General features: G+C 53.4%; 1 protein-coding gene across 1 annotated transcript in view; it reads right to left on the bottom strand.

The window, feature by feature from the left end:
- Nucleotides 1–15,671, bottom strand: part of FAM83F (family with sequence similarity 83 member F) — a 33,173-nt gene extending 17,502 nt beyond the window's left edge. The window contains 1 exon segment of the mRNA XM_007099188.3: nt 15,096–15,671. Coding sequence (XP_007099250.2) covers nt 15,096–15,611 — 516 coding nt within the window. The 5' untranslated portion in view covers nt 15,612–15,671.
- Between the last annotated feature and the right edge of the window lie 1,517 nt (nt 15,672–17,188).

Below are 17,188 nucleotides of genomic sequence, written 5' to 3'. Positions count from 1 at the left end.
TGCAATCTCGTTGTGGAGGAGAGGTGATAATTACCCTCCGCTTTGGTCCCTGCGGGCACTGCCTGACATTCAGCTTCAACCCCGGGAACACCAGCTCCCAAATCTCTCTGCCGTGGTGTTTAACGGGCCACGTGATCCTCCGCACCAAACCCAACTTGGAGACTCCCGGTGCCGATGGAAAATGGGATTTTAAAAGAAGAACGTCACAGGCTCAGAACCCGGGGAGGCAGATTTCATCAGGAGAGAAAAGTCACCTCCGCCCCCAGCAGGTTCCCAGTGTCCTTTCCCTGGTTACCCACTGATGTGCAGCACCCAGAGAGAGAGGTTAATTTGAGGTGGCAGGAGTTTTTAGAAGCTGTTGCAGGCACTGGCAAAGAGGCTCTGAGGCTGCAATACTGCTCATCAGGCGTTTGGTTAGCTTAACATCTCCTCCTCCAATATCCTGCCTCAGCGTAGGGGCAGGGGATCACGGAAGGTTAGGGAGACTCAGAATCTCCCTCTATCTGTCATTTGCCTTTAATTAAACTGCCAGCTTTTCAGATGCTCTGTCTGGATTCCCTAATTACCGTGAGATAATAAAACTCCAAAAAGGACCCGACCTTCACCAGGCACTCCAAGGCAGCTCCTCTCAAGACCCCTCCTGTGTTTGGATGACCCAGTCTAGCCGTGTGGTGTGGATCTCACCAGCCTGCCCCACGGGCACTTCCAAAATCAACATTCTTTGAGTCACCCTGGCCAGAAGCCCGAGTCTACTGGCCTCCTCCTCCTCCCCACTGACCACATCCAGTTGGTCGCCAAGTCCAGCAGGTCCTACCTGCTCCGTGCACCTGCTCCGGGTCAACTACTTTCTGTTCCCACTGCACTGCTGCTCCCACTCAGGCCCCCTCGTTTCCTACCAAATTTCTGGAACAGCTTCCTAACCAGTCTCTCCTACGAGTCTCTGTGCTCCAATTCATTCTCCAGGGCAGGGATTTCCCCCAGACAATGGCCTCATGAACCAGTGGGTCCCAGAGCCCTCCATCCTCCTTAGCTCAGCACTTGAAGGGCCTTATGATTGGCCCCTTTCTTCGTCTCCAGCCTCATCTTAGGCCACCTCACCTCTGTCCTTACAGTTACCCTAGCACAGGGTTTCCCTACAGTGTCACTATTGACCTTTTGGGGCCCATATTTCTTTGTTGTGGGGGCCGTACTGTGCATGGCAGGATATTTGGCAGCATGGTGGTAGTAGTGTCATTCAGAGTGGCGACAACCAAAAATGTCTGTAGACACTGATAAGTGTCTCCGGGGGGCAAAGTTGCATCTCCCTCACCGCCCCCCCCCACTCTCTTTTGAGAACCTTTACACGTATCAGGCAGTTTTGAGTTCTTTTGTTCCTACTCCTTTCATACCCCTTTGAAACTCCTATGCAGCTTTCGAGGCTCAGGCAAGAATTTCTCGAACTTCTCCCTACCCAGCAATGCTTGCCACTCCCTGCTTCCTGCCCACACTGGATTCCAGGCAAGTCAGAGGTCCGACACTTTGTTGTAACATCTGCTGACCGGCTCTGTCCCTTACTGGGCTGTGGGCTCCTGGATGGCAGGGACCATCTGATTTCCCTCAGAATCTCTACCCTCGGGGCCGTCTCAACACCAAGTCAGTTCTCCGTGTTTGTGGAATGAATATCTGAATGTACTTGTGGGGTGCAGATGTAGCTTTATAGTTATCTCTTTTATTTCATTAATGACAAGGCACTGGGGTGGAGGAAAAAAATAATACTGGGCAATAGTCTTGGTTAGATCATCTTGCTGGAAGGCAGAGTTAAAGATCTTCCTCAAGGGCTGCGACTCCTGGGTGGCTCAGATAGTTAAGCATCTGACTCTTGGTTTCAGCTCAGATCATGATCTCATGGTTCATGAGTTCAAGCCCCAAGTCAGGCTCTGCACTATCAGTGCAGAGCTTGCTTGGGATTCTCTGTCTCCCTCTCCCTCTGCCCCTCCTCTGTACTCTCTCTCCCTCTCTCTCAAAATAAATATAAATAAAAAATAAACATTAAAAAAAAAGATCTTCCTCAGGGATGCAGAGAAGGGGAAAGAAGTTGGAACCTTCTAGGACTGCCACCTCAGCGACAGCTCAAAGGTCTGATCTCTTTGCCTCTGTTCTACCCACCCAAGATCTTAAAGGAGCAGCCAGTCCGTAAGTGAGGACAGTTCTCAACCAAGGGGTAGAAGTCTGCACCAAGTACATCAGGCCAGGAAGCAGGGCTGCAACCAGCACGTAGAGCAGCTACCTTCATGGAAATTACAAAAGAGAGCCTGTCCTCCGCGTAAATGAGATGCAGGGCCCTAAGTGGAGCCTGGGCTGCGTGTCAGTCCTGCAAAGCCTCTCGGTTGTACCTGCGTGCCGGGCACAGGCTGCACCTCTGTACTTAGTCCCTGCACTGAAGGACATTTCAGACACAAAGAATCTCAGAGGTAGAAGGAAACTTCTACAGTTAGAGCCTGGCTCCAAGGTTAATTTACTCTGTTGGGCAGAGATGGGACTAAAGCCTGGGCCTGACCCCAGTCCTGAGCTTCCCTACAGCACTAAGCTGTCCCCGGCCCTCTCACCAAGTGATGGGGACAGGGCAGCTCTGGGCACGGATCTACTCTGGCTGGGACCCCAGGCCACCTGCAGTCACACAAAACCAGGATGCTTCAGTAGAGTGGGACAATGCCACTCTCTCCCTCACTGCTTCCCGCCCCCCCCCCCCCCCGCCAGGCTCTGCTGATATGGAGATGTAGGCACTGGGCAGGGAGGGGCACAGGCCAGGCCTGTTCGTTGCAGGGGTGCCAGCTGCAGGTCATGTCCTTCTGGGGAGGGAGGAAGGAAGGAAGCCCACCAAGGCACAGAGGTCGTTCAGGTTCCCACTGATTACATGAGAGCCTGGGGCCGGACGTTTACCTCCCAGGGCTGCTGGGAGGTTCAGATGAGGTCATGCTCACAAAATCCCACCAAAAAGCTGCGTGGTTATGAGGGGTCATTAAGCTCACTATAGGGTGAAGGGGGCCAACTCCCACACCTAAAGCCCTAAGGTTCCTTGGGGTAGGGAGGGCAGCAGCTGGCCCTCTGTCTGGCAGCCCAGGGGAGTCAGTTTGTCTGGGAACAGTGAGCAGTCCTTCCCTTTCCCGTGAAGGGTAGTGCTGGGTCGGGCAGCCAGCAGTCTCCTCTGATCTCCGCAGAGGGACCAAGGTCTACAAGGCAGTGGTTGTCAGACTTCAGCGTATAAAGGATCATCTGGGGTGGGTTAGGGACGGGGATGTGCCTGTTGAATGTGCAGGTTCAAGGGCCCCATCCGCAGAGATTCGGATCCAGCGGGTCCTTAAATAATACATTTTAGCAACACCCTTCCCCTGCAGGGGGTCTGAACGCAGGTGGTGGATGGCCTGACTGCTGTTTGCAAGAGGATCTGCTCTCTGGAAGCAGAAAGTCTTACTGGTTGTATGGCCTTGAGCGAGTCATTTCATCTAAGCACCAGTTTCCTCATTTTGAAACGGGGAGGTGATGCCTTCACCGGGTTGTTCTGGGTTTTTAGTGAGATAATGTGGGCGGCTCAAGGAGCTGGGCGCTTGGCCTGTTGTGAGCAGTAGGTAAATACTGGTGCCGTTTTCTCTCCTCAGAGACTGAACCCTGAACAAAGGGGCCACCACTTCAGAGGAGGGGTGACAGAGGAGAGAGTCAGTGAGGGGCGGGGGCCGAGCTCCCAGGGAGCCGGCTGCCAGGAGCCGCCCGCAGGCTCAGACATCAAGGTGGAGATGTTTTTCCTTTGCTCAATACCATGCCCAGCAGGCCCAGCCTGGGGTGGTGATTAAAGCCTAGACAACACTACACTTGCAGAAAGGTCAGAACTTGAGCTAATTGAGGGGAAGGGCAGCTCAATTAAGTGAAGAGTCTGTACAGTGCACTGTTCCTCGAGCAGTGCTGGGTGTCTGTACTTGCACACGGACCAGCGGGAACACCATAAGCAACAACCGCCTGAGTAGGGAGGACCTGGAAGTGGTCCCCGGGAATCTCACGGTCATAGGGGCTAACGCAGCCCTGCAAGCGTGCCGTGGCAGGACAGAAACTCCCTCGGGGATGGCGGGGGGCGGGGGGGGGGGCGGCTCTCAGCGCTCTGGGTACACCAGACTTATTGTTGTCATCAAGGCTTCAACAGGCTCCTTTGGAATTATCACCAATTCAGCACACCTAGGGTGTGAACGACTGAATAAGAAAGCTTTGTGTTGAGCTCCCTGGGGTAAAAGGAGAGCAGAGCCAACAGGGGAGGCCTGCACAGAGGAACACTGCCTGGCCTCGCCCTGCCCCACCCTGGGCTCCAGATTCATTCTGCTAAATCCCTGGTCCAAGAGTGTATTGCAGGGGGAGAAGCAGACTTTGGAGTCAGGGATCCCACGCTGGCAGCGAGACCTCTGAATTCTACCCCACGGTTCCTGTGAGGAAGTACAGGAATGCAGAGATTCCCCCGGATGGCCAGACCCTGCCCTTTCTCGCTGAGCACACGGTAGGTGCTCAGGGTCAGCTTGATGGGATACAGCTCACTCAGTCCCTCTCCCTCCTGGCAGGCGGACCCAACAACACAACCCGAAACATGTCATTCCTCTGCTCAAACGCTGGCCCCAGGCTGCCTACAGAATTAAGCCTTTAGCCCAGCTGAAGACCCCTCACGTGCTTCCAGCCCACTCCCTCCCCTGACAATAAACTCCCACCACACGAGATGCTCTACGTTCTCCAACCACACCAGCAACCCCCCCACCCCCCCCCCCCCCGCACAACTCATGCCCTAACTCATGCTGCCACCACCGGAACGCCCTTTCGCTGTTGAGGGCCCTAATTCACTCTTCCCAGAGGCCCTCCCAGGATCCTTTCCTGTCCTCAGTCCCGAGGACGGGCGGTGTTGGCCCTCCCCGAGATGCTTGTCTGCTCAGGCCTGTGTCTGTCCTGAGCACCAGAGGGGTGGGGACAGAGACCTGTCATTCCTTCCAATCCAGGACCTGACACTGAATGTTTCAACAACACCTCCGGAGTAGGGGGCTCCCCTCGGGATGCTGAGGAAGCAGTCTGGACCAGAGCCCTGGCCTACCAAGAGGGCAGAGCCAAGACCAGAAGGGGCCCTGTTCTCCGCCTGGAGGCCAAGTTGCCCCCATTCCGCCAGCAGGGCATGTGCGCTTTGTCAGCTGAAGCTTCCCAGCTGTCTGTAGCCATGTTACATTGTTTCAAGCTCACTAATTAGTCGTCATTAGCACCAGGCTCCCTGGATGCACTGGCAGCCGCAGGAGCCCAATTCCACCGGGCCAGGCTGCCTCCTCTCCCAGACCGCCTGGCCTCTGGGCCAGGCTCTGCTCCCGACCCCGCAGGTCAGGTCTCCCTGCTTGTGCCACTGGGACTCATTCCCCGTTGATGTGACCCTATGAGACCGTCTCCCTCTCAACACCCATACCCCAAACTAAGTTGATGAAGGGGACAATACAAAGGAGACCCAGGCCGGCTCTCCAGAGACAGAGAAAAGACTGTACCCACGTGAGCAAGGTCAACTAATTCAGCCGTGAAGAACCATATGTGACCCGCTAGGGAGTAAGCATAGCAATTCTTCTTAAGATCCTAGGCCAGCTTTTCCGTGCCCCACGGCGGGCTTCTGGGATGACTTCCCTGCATTAAGTTGGTGCTAATTAGTGAAAATTATCTAATACAAGCTCGTTTTAACATTAGCTTAAAGCTAAACATAATTAGGAAGATAAATCAGCTGCTAAAAAAAAAAAATTCCGGTGAAGATACACAGATGATTTTTAGGATCGGCTGCTGGCCTGGGTTGCTGGTCTGGAGCTCTGAGTGCTAGACAATATGTGGGTGGAGCCAGGCAGGACTGGAAAGTACCTGTTGAGGTATTTCTTGATCGATCCAAGAAGGCAAGGCAACCGGAACTGGCAGTTTACCCGGGAGGTTCTGAGCAGCAGAAAGGATAACTTTGTGGCCACTGCCAGGTGATGCTACCTGGGAGGGCTTCCCCAGAGAGGCACATGGAGAGTGCAGGGAGGGGTGCGTTGGGGAGTGCTGTCTGGAGGGCGTTGGGGTGCAGGGAATGAAGTGAATCCATGCATTCCCTGGCCCCCGGCCTTGCACGACCCCACCCTTGGCCTGTCCGCCCTCCCAGACTGGCTGCTTTGGCCGTCAGTTCCTGGGAGGCCTCTGCTCCCCTGCAGCTCCGTGGGAATCAGACTCGGTTCCATCCAGCTCCGCTAGCTACCAGCGGTGTGACCTTATCCTCTCTGAGCCTCAGTTTCCTCATCTGTAAAATGGAAAGTTGCGGGCTTGTTGTGAAAACTAAATGAAATAATATATTCTAACAGAGCTGGCACTGCATGTCTGACATTTAAGTGCCCAAATGACAGCTATCGACCCCTCCCCCAAATGCCCTACAGTTTGTCTTTTTAGCTCCATTAGACTTAAGGTCAGCGTCCACGTTTTATTCCACTGTATATTTCTTGAACCTGGCATGTCGTAGGTCCCCAGTAAAACATATTGAATGAACAAATGTGTGCACAAGGGAGTTAAGAACACTCATAGTCTGTCCTCAGAGACCCACCAAAAGGTAAAGCACCCTGATCCCTGCCACCTCCCCAAGCATCTGCTGACTCACTGCTAGAAAAGAGAACAAAAAGAATATTTATCTGGAGCCTCCCACATGCCCAGGCAGTACTTTGAGGGGCCCAACAGAGTGATGACCACCATACAGGCAGTGCCAGGAAGAGCTTCCAGATAATTGGAAACTTGGGCCAGAGAGACTAATAATTAGAAAAGCCATAGGCTTTATTCCAGGGCTCAGATTCTGGGATCATTAGCAAGTCCACAGACTCCACGGATCTCAGAGAAGGAAAAGCCGGCTAAAGCTGACTGGTCATAGCACCTGGGAGGCGAGGTGCGGTGGGGGAGGGATCTAGCAGGGATCGCTAGAGTGACTCAGAGAGGTGGGGGTTGCTCAGGACACCGCCAGGAGCACAGGCAGGCAATCAGCCAGGACCCACCCCGCTCGATTGCTCTCTGCCCTGCTCCCCACCTGCCCCCCCAGATTGGAATCCTGCCCAAGAACAGGCTCTGCCTTGTACACTCTGAGAAAAGGGAGGTGGACCTGGCCACCAGCCAAGGTGAGGCAGCACGCTAGGGATGAGAGTGTGGAAGGACTAGGGGTGCTGGCTGGGAACCCCATCAAGGTCTCAGCTTGTCAGTGAGGTCACAAGTCCCAGGGGGCCATTAAGAGGACAATATAGGACAATGGAGTATTACTTGGCAATCAAAAAGAATGAAATCTTACCATTTGCAACCACATGGATGAAACTAGAGGGTATTATGCTAAGCAAAATTAGAGAGGCAAAAATCATAGGCCTTCATTCATATGAGGAATTTAAGATACAAAACAGATGAACATAAGGGAAGGGAAGCAAAAATAACATAAAAACGAGGAGGACAAAACATAAGAGACTCTTAAATACAGAGAACAAACTGAGGGTTGCTGGAGGGGTTATGGGTGGGGGGATGGGCTAAATGGGTAAGGGGCATTAAGGAGGGCACTTTTTTTTTAAATGTTTTATTCATTTTTTTTTAAGAGACAGAGTGCGAGTGGGGGAGGGGCAGAGAGAGACGGAGACACAGAATCTGAAGCAGGCTGCAGGCTTTGAGCTGTCAGCACAGAGCCCGATGCGGGGCTTGAACCCACGGACCGTGAGATCATGACCCGAGCCGAAGTCTGCCGCTTAACCAACTGAGCCACCCAGGCGCCCCAAGGAGGGCACTTTTTGGGATGAGCTCGGCATTATACACAGGGGATGAATCACTGGAATCTACTCCTGAAATCATTGCTCTATATGCTAACTAACTTGGATATAGATTTAAAAACAAACAAACAAATATAAAATTAAATTAAAGAATGGAAGAATATAAAAAACAAACAAACAAACAAACAAACAAACAAACAAACAAAAAAGAGGACAATCTAGGTCCCTGGAAGCTACCTACCCTCAGCTTCCAGGTGACGCCTGCCCCAACATCTCCAAGTGGAGAGAACCTTCTCACCCACTCGGCATAGGTCAGAGCACCTAGCAGCTGTGTACTTGTCCGTCTCTACGGAGCTCAACTAGTCTGTGAGCTTCCCAGAGCCTGGCTGGCAACAAATACACTTTGCTTCTGAAAGTTTTAGAGGGAAGAGGTGACCCCAGAGGGCAGTACCCAAGGGTAATGGCATCTGTAGCAGAAGGACACAAGTCTTGAACTCAAACCTGGGTGGAATCCCAGTCAGCCTCTTATGAATTCTATGATCTTGTACTTTCCCTGCGCCTCTGGGAAGATAGCGCTTCCCTTGTGAGGTGTTGAGGAGTGGATTAATTAAAGGAAATAGCGTAGCACCTATCTTTCAACAATGTTAGCCCCTCTTAATAGAAATCCCTTTTATCTGCATACATTATTCATCTTTTTCAAAGCGCTGTCTCATAGTCTTGCTTTAGAGTCTCAGAGCAATCTTGTGAAAGTTAGAAGGCAAGAATTATCCCCACTCAGAGATGCAGAGACAGAAGCCCAGCAAGGTCAAATGATGTGCCCAAGGTCACCTAGTGGGCAAGGACACAGACAACTTGGGCAAGAATGAGGACACTCTGGCTCCTGGATCCCAACTGGGTACTCCTACCCTTGGCTGTGGCCTGGTCTCCTGAGACTGAGCCTGATAAACCTGGATCTGTTCCCCACAAGACCAAGAGAAGGTCATGAAGAAGGCACCCCTTTACTGAGGCCCCATCTTCGACCTTTGAGCTCCCTGGGAAACACCCGTCCTCAGAGGTTCAGGGACACAAATTGTCAGATTTCAGAGGAACCAAGCCTAGGACTCCTTCTCCTCCAAAGAGAGAAACATGGTCTGTCCCCCTGTGCCCTACTGCCCACCTAGGAAAGCTTTAGTTCTGAGGAATATTTCCAGACTGCCCTCAGGCTCCTTGGGCTGGGTCTCACAGCCAGCCAGCCCCTCTGGATGACAGTGCGAGGGGAACACCCTCGGGGATCCCCCGTATAGGAACCAGGGCACCTCTGCACCATCCTGTCCTGTCTCTGGCCATGGCAGATCCTAGAGAAGATCTTTGGCTGAGGACTCAGCTGCCACAGCCCCACAAACAGCTGCTACCAAATCAAAGCCAACAGGTAAATGCAGGGGGCTGGGGGACAGTGGGAAGCCGGTCCTCTCTCACTCTAAGGAGGAAAACGGGAAGTACACCTGCACAGGATGCCCAACCCCAACAATGAGAGGTGACTCCTAACTCCCCTAACTCATCTGCTGGCTGCGGCATCCCCACTTCCTGGGAGGAAATTCGGCCACAAGTCCCTCCCTTGCTCTGTGAGAAGACAGAGAAGGCAGCAGTTACTTTCCAGAACAATTGACCTTTGTGGAATACTTAATTGGTATCCTTAGCTTTCACACAAATTTCTTGTTTTTCAAAACTAACCAGAAATCTAGGCATTATCCTCCCATTTTGCAGGTCAGGAGCCCCAGAGCAAGAAGTGCTTTACCCAACGGACACAGCCAGTAATTGGCCAGATCTGGAGAGAAACCAAGACCTTTCAACTTAGGAGCCTGTCCTTGACCCTGACATGAAGCTGGGTCTCCACTGCTCAGAAATTCTGGCTCCCGGGATCAGTGACTGAGCATAAAGGAGAGACATTCAGAATCCATTCAGAATCCAATGGCCAAAGAGCTCAGGGCTTGGCGGGGATGTCGGGACAGGCTGGGGCAAGATCCCGGAAAGGCTGTGAAGCGCTCAGCCAGCCCCTGGAGCGGCAGCTGCACCATTATCCACCAGCCTCGGTGGGACAAGGAGCTTCCCGGGGCTCTGAAAGAAAGCCCGTGTGGAATGGTTATGTGTAAGGAAGAAGGGTCGGTGGGGGGGGGGGGCAGACTTCTTTCTTTTTGTTTTTGCATCTGCTTCACGTCTATATCCCAATGCCAAGCATGGGGCCTGGTACAGAGACAGTGCTCAGTACTATCTACCTGATGAACTTGAATGAGGGAGGCACCGGCTGAGGCCAATAGGGGAACAGTGGCCAACAGTGGGCTCTACCCAGTGGCACAGGCTGCCACCTGCAAAGGCGAGGCTCCTGGCACCACGAGCCAGAGACCCCAAGACTTTGCCACACCCCCAGGTCATGTGTTCCCAGCTGTTCACCCCCATCAGCTGCCCAGACCTCTAACCAAGCTGCTGACCTGGCAAACCAGACATCTCCTGCTCTGGTGCCTTCTCCCAAATCCCTCTGCCCCTCCCCCCAGGTTAGAGCATTCTTTTCTCTGCTGCCAGACAGTTTATGACAATGGGGATTAAAGGAATCCCCTGGGTAACGTGCAGTTCAGCAGGGGACTTCTCTAGACACTTGCTTTGCTGGAGGGATGGAGAGAAATGGGTGGCCAGCCACTCATACACATCACTGGCCCTCTGTGACTGCTGAGGCCCAGCGAGGCAGACCAAGAGGAGGAAGGTGGACTCTTGGCTCTTCCAAAGCTCTGGGCCCCCAGGGATAAAATGGGCTCTCCCAATGCGAGCCGTGTGCCAGACACACAGGCGGGACAAACAAGGAGCCACGTCTGAGAACAAAAAGGTCACTTTTGGATTGAAAATTTGATAAAGTGCCAAGAAAGGGGTGGCGCCTGGGCCGGGCCCTGAGGGAAAGGGGACAGAGCTGTCAGCAGGCAGGGGAGGGTAAGGTCAGGCCTGTGGCTCACGCCCCTCTGTCCCCCACCAACCAGGCAGGTCTGGTCCTCTTACTGTGACAGGAATGAAGAGTTGCTGGTTAATCAAAGCTGCCTAGGCCACCAGCCTCCCTCTCTTGGGCTGTGTTTGTCATCTTCCCTGACCAGGTACCTGGGGAGGCTGTATAATCTCCTTGTCCTTGGTCTAAAGATAAGTCCTCTCACCCTTCTGGACCTCAGAGGCCTCATTTGAGAAATGAAGATAATATTCTGCCTCACATGATGATTGAGGTTCAAAGGTTGTGGTGGGCAGTGAAATGCATTTGGATGCGGGGCCCAGGAGTGCAGGGCCAAGGGTCAGTCCTGGAGATTGGGGGGGCCGGTAAGTTTTCTATTCCTGAAGCATAGGCAATCTCTCTAAACCCACCCAGCAGCCTCAAAAATGGACACCACCGGGCACGTGGGAGCCTGGGTGCAGAGATGGGTGTGTGCAGGTACAACCTCAGCCTTCCTGTTGCGTTCAGACACGCTTGTAGCCAGGCCCCGGCATCAAAGGCCCTTCCCTAACCCGGGCCTGGGTTTCTGCCCCTGCTGCCACGCCCGCTATCAGGCACTCATCCAACTGTATACTCTAATGATGGTTTAGTGGACCATTAGGCTACTTAAGAGCAGGGGTGCGTTTTATGTGTCTGTTTTCTACTAAAGTGCTTAGCACACAGTAACCTGGAGATATCTGTCCCATGACCGGATGAACACTCTCCTCCCAAATCACTAGCCCATCCAAACTGCACCTGCTTGGTCCTCTCACTTTGCCCTTGTAGATAAGAAGCAAAAGTTTCCCGGTCCACACACGTGGTCTTGCTCGAAGTCGACCGTGCCCCCCCCCCCCCCCGAGCTCTCTGCAGTTACGATGAGATGATCGCAGCAGTCCACACAGTAGCCATCTCCCCTGGGCATCTCTGCACCGTGGGACAGGCTAGGGACTCATTTCTCAGTCCCTGAAGGCAGCTTTTCAGCCTGTAGTTTAAGCAAAGTCCATCGTTCAGTGGCACTAAAACAAGCAGATCACTCAAGGGGAAGGAACAGCAGGGAACAAAACCCCACCCCAAAGGTAAACAGGGCCAAATGTTTGAATGCCAGCTATCTAGCACAGCCCCAAGGGCCTTCTTCCATCCACAGAGGCCTAGAGAGCAGGTAATTTGCTGCTTCCAAGGCGGTCCTCCCAGTTTCCCGGGCCACACCTCCACCCACTGGGCTGTGTCCTCACTGCCTCTGCCTCCCCCCCCCCCCGCCCCACCTCCCATCAGATTTTCAAAGTGTCCCCTAGTTAGGCTCCTTTCTCCATATCTCTGAGGCCCAGGTTCGAAACCCTCACTGGTCTTCGGCTGCGGGCATGTCCCGGCCACTCCCGTCTGTCATTCAGGAGTAAAAATGACAGCATCTCATGAGGTTATTCTGAAGATTAAATGAGATAAAATAGGAAAGCGTCTGGGACACAGTTGGACGTGCATCCCCTCCATAGTCGCCCTCATCTAATCATCTCTGGCTGTCCCTTCTGGCCTCACAGCAGGCTGACTCTCCCTGGAGACAAAGGAAACTCCCTGCCTCAGGGTGAAAAGGAAGGGGGAAGAATCTAGTGCAAACAAGCTGGGGTGAGGGTGAAGCAGACAGGGGTCAGAGGGTGTAGCCTGTAGAGCAGAAGCCAGGGATCTGGGTCTTTCCATAACCAACAACATGGCCTTTGGGCAAGCCCCTTTCCTCCTCTGTGCCCCAGTTTCCTCACCTGTGAAACAGGCCAACCTCTCTGGCCTGCCTATTTCACGTGGTCTTTGAGAAGAAGGTGCTGCACAGACGTGGGCGACAGTGAATACGTGGGGTCCAGAAGGCCTGGGAGTTGGGTGGACACAGGCAGGGTCAGAAGCTGCCTCTTCCAGGGGGTTGGTCACCTGCTTTGGACTCAGATCCTCGGCCCAGGCCCTACACAGTACTTAGCTCCCACCAGGGTAGCCCTTTCCTCCTGCCAGAGCTGCTTTCTCTTTTGAAGGAAAAATCTCTCATTCCTGCTCCTAAATTCCTTAACGGAGAAATTGCCCATTCCAGTGTCCTTCTCTTTCCCCTTTTCAACTCTGCAATTCACCTCCTTCAGGAAGCCCTCCTAGATTAGGCACATCAGGCTCAAAAACGCTTTTTTCTTCCAGCATGTCCCTCAGCATTTAAGTTAACTCTTGGAGGGCAAACACCACAGCTTAAATCCTTCTATGGCTAGTGCTTGGCACACAGGGCACTCAGGAAATAGCGACTAGTTAAATATGTACATATTGGATGTGTTCACAATTGTTAAAGTTTCTGTTGTTAAATATTTAAAGAGCTAAGAACATTGCATGACACAGGAGACTCCTGACATCCCAATGGGACCAGCAGCCCCAGTGGGCAGGTGTCCTGTCTCTCCCTTTGGTAACAGGGCACACACCCCCAGGTTGTGACGGGGCTAGCTCCATTCAAGCTGCTTGGTTTAATCCTGCTGCAATGCCATCAGACAGCAGGGCAGAGTAGCACAGTGGTTAAGAGCAAGGACTTTGGCTTTCAAATCCTGGTGCAGCCACTTACTAGCTGTGTGGCCTTTGGCAAATACTGCTCTGAACCAAAAAATAAAAATAAAAAAATAAAAAATAAGGAAAATACCCATCTCACCTAGTTGTTGTGAAAAGCAAACGAGAAAATGAAAGCAAATTAGTAGCAGAGGGGCTGGCCCATATCAAGCGCTAACAAATCAAGGCTTTTAGCATCCCATCATGACACCTGACCCCTTACTCCAGCTGCAGCCTGCTGCATAGCACTGCCATTCTGGTCCTTTCTCCTCTTCTCAAACTGGCTTTTCTCTTTTGCAGAATGCAACATACAAAGAAAGCTCAGGCAGATAGGGAGGAATTTCTTAGGGAGTATGGGAAAGTTAACCCTTCCTTCCTTCTTCCAGGAAGCATCCCCCTTCCTGGAAGAGAAGCGCCGGGACTGGTCTTTCTAGATTAGTCTTCCCTGCCAGGCCACTTCAGCCTCCAGAGGTAACAGGACTCCAACCACATCCATTGAGTTGAATGAGAATGGTGAACCCAAGTCACTCCTGTTGTATATTCTGAATTGGGCACTAAAGGCTGCTGTGTTTTTTTTGTTTTTTTTTTAAATGTATATTTATTTACTTTTTGAGAGGGAAGAGGGGCAGAGAGAGGAAAAGAGAATCCCAAGCAGGCCTCCGCACAGTCATTGCAGAGCCTGATGTGGGGGCTCTCACGAACCGTAAGATCATAACCTGAGCTGAAACTAAGAGCCGGATGCTTAACCAACTGAGTCGCCCAAGCACCCCTAAGCTGCTGGTGTTTCTTAACAAATCTCTGTGTGTGTGTGGGGGGGGGTCAGATATAGCAAATAAAAATACAGAATGCCACATTAAATTCGAATTTCAGATAAACAAATAACATTTTAATATCAATATGCCCCATGTGATATTTGAGGCATATTAATACTAAAAATTATTTGTTGTTTATCTGAAATTCAAATTTAATGGGATGTCCTATATTTTATATTTTATCTAAAAACCCAACCAGGTGCCCCTACCCAAGGGCACAGAGTAAAGATTAAACTTTTCTCCCTGCCCCACAACCTACTGGCCCATCAGTATTCCAACCGGCCATTCTGAACATCCCCTCCTTTCAACCCCCAAGCAGAGTAGCCACAATAAGTGAGAGCTTCCCCCCACCCTCAGCCGTTGAGTCCAGTCAAAGTGTCCAGCACAGAGCCAGGCACAGAACAGGTGCTCAAAATACATGTCTTCATTCATTCCTGGCTGCTTGACTTCTAGTACTGGTCCCCAGGGGGTGTGAATGCCAGGCCCTTGTTGACTCTGGGGGGCCTCCTAAGAGCAGCATGGCTGGGGTAGGGGTGTACAAGTCTCACTGCCCAGTTCCTCCGGATGACTGAAGACCAAATGAAAAAATGGCCTAAGATATGTTTTGTAAATCCCAGGGCATCACATGGGTTATTATCAAGACTTTGGAGTGGCCCACTTTCCCACAAAACCCTACAGCCCCCACCCTTCTCTACAGAGAGGAACCTGACAGGGAAGTAAAAGCACAGGGCAGAGGAAAGCCAGCCCTCTGGACACTGCAATAATGATGACAAACCACTGTCCAGCGCCTTGTAATTCACCAAGGTTCACATCCATCTTCTCTAGAGGCCTCACCAGTCCCCCTGACTTAAGGGAAGGTTCTGGGCCCATTTTCCTGGGGGTGGTCAGGAAGTCCTGCCCCAGGCCCTGCCTCTGATATTGGGCCTGGTCCAAGGGGCTGCACTTGGTGGGGGCGGGGGAGCGGCCTACCTTCTGTGCCTGTTGGATCATCTGCCTGACCACCTCCTTGAGGTGGGGCGCCTTCTCCTCCTTGGGGGGGTGGGTAAAGAGGGTGACGCGGTTCACGCCACGGTAGACGCGGGTGTCGGTCCAGCCCAGGTCCAGCGGGGGCACCTCGGTGTCGGAGAGGTCGGGCCAGTAGGCGAGGGACTCTCCGGGCTCCGCAGAGGCCTGGGCCGGGGCCGGGGCCTTGGCCTTGGCCTTGCTCTTGCCCCGAGCGGCGGAGGAGGCGGCGGCGGCGGCGGCGGCGGCGGCGGCATCCTCGTAGGGGCTCCAGGCGGCGCGGAGGGCCTGGCGCTCCTGGCTGGAGAGGAAGTCCCGAAGCCGCTCCTTCTTGACCCGCTCGCGGTAGGCCTGCTCGCCGCCGCCCAGCAGCGCCTCCAGCGCGGCCCGCCGCCGCTCGCAGTAGTAGAAGGCGGCCTGCGCCTCGGTCACCCTCTCGTTCACGTGCGCCTCGTCCAGGCAGCTCAGCTGGGACTCGGCCATGGCGCCTCGGCCGCCCGTCCCGGCCCGGGCCGCGGCCCCGGTCCCACCGCCGCACCTGGAGCCGAGGGGCGGGGTTGCCTCACCTGGCCGCGAGGTCGGCCAATCGGCGCGGGCCGGGGCGCGGGCGCGGCCGTCGGGTGGGGAGGGGCGGCCGCGCCCTCCGCCAGCGGGCCAGCTAGCCCGGCTGGTGGCCTGGGGGGTTCCCAGGGGAAGCGGCGGGGCCTAGGCCTGCTGGGCCGACCCGGGTCCGGGGCTCCAGGGTGGGCAGGGACCTACAGGGGCGGGCGGCGGGTGGGGTGGGGGGTGGGGGTGGTGTGTGTGCTAGTTAGACGCACGTGAGGCCTCTGGCCCGCTTCTGCCTCCTGGCCCCGACCCTTCGGTGGCGATCTAACCCTTCCCGCCGCCTCGCCCGGCCGGACACGTAGCAGGCGGCGCGCGTTCATTTTCCCCGCGGTTATGGCCGCGAGCACGTGCTTTGGCCGGGGTGCCTCTGGGGCGGTGGATCTGACCACTCCCCTCGTTGAGGGTCTGGGGGCCCTGTAGCCAGACGGGATGGTGACGGCTGAGGGAGGCAGTCGGTGTGCAAAAGCAAAATGCTAATAAAACCCCCAGCTCCCGACGCACATGCATGTCCCAGTTCTGAGATCAGAGGGCTCCAGAAGCTCTCAATACAGCACCTTCACCACGATAAAAAATTCTTAAAAAAAAAATCCAAATACTGCAAGGATGTAAGCAGCAGCGATCTAATCTCCCCCCATTTTAATTTGAAGTGATGTGTGTGTGCGCGTGCGTGTGTGTGTGTGTGTGTGTGTGTGTGTGTTTGGGCAAGACAGGCTGCCAGAGGCCTGATTACTGTATTAGTGATTTCAAAGTACATGTTTGAGCTCAAGGAAAAAAGCCGCGCGCACGCGCACGTGCACACACACACACACACACACACACACACACACATCACCAGCAGCGGGCTGCTCTGCTGTTTCCCATTGGATTAAATACAATCTTCTTAGTCATTAACATATTATTTTGTTCATGCACTGCTGTACAATTTGATTCTCCACATTCAAAATATTTTCAGATCATAGCAACCAAAGGTTCACATTTCTCCCATTTTATAGCACAGCATCTCAGAACTGGAAGAAGCATTAGAAACTAGTCCAACCCCCTCATTTTACAGCTGAGGAAATTGAGGCCTTGAAGCACGGGGTTTACCAGGCCTCCCAGAAAAGGAGAGGCAGTGCATGGGGACTATTGGGTTCTCTGTGTCTCAGAGATCTTTGCCCTACATCTCAGCCACCTTCGCCCTTTCTGCTTACAAAATGACAGAAGGTTCCTGAGGACCTGATTTTAAACCCCTGGGTATTTGAAGAGGTTGCTTACTATTTCTGGGCCTTCCTTTGATGGTGTGAGAAAATGAGGGTTAGATTTTCAAATATCTGCCACTGTTGTGACAGTTGGTCATTGTGCCACCTGGTGTCAGCCCAAAGATTGGTGGTGTTGGGCCGTGAGCTGCCTATCACCTTGGCACCCTTAGGAATTGCCCAGGCCTCGCTCCTGGCAGCATTCTACTCTTAATTAAT

Source organism: Panthera tigris, chromosome B4 (assembly GCF_018350195.1).
Source record: "Panthera tigris isolate Pti1 chromosome B4, P.tigris_Pti1_mat1.1, whole genome shotgun sequence".
Taxonomy (NCBI): domain Eukaryota; kingdom Metazoa; phylum Chordata; class Mammalia; order Carnivora; family Felidae; genus Panthera; species Panthera tigris.
The sequence above is the reverse complement of the archived record's forward strand: the minus strand, read 5'-3'. Positions and strand labels throughout refer to the sequence as shown.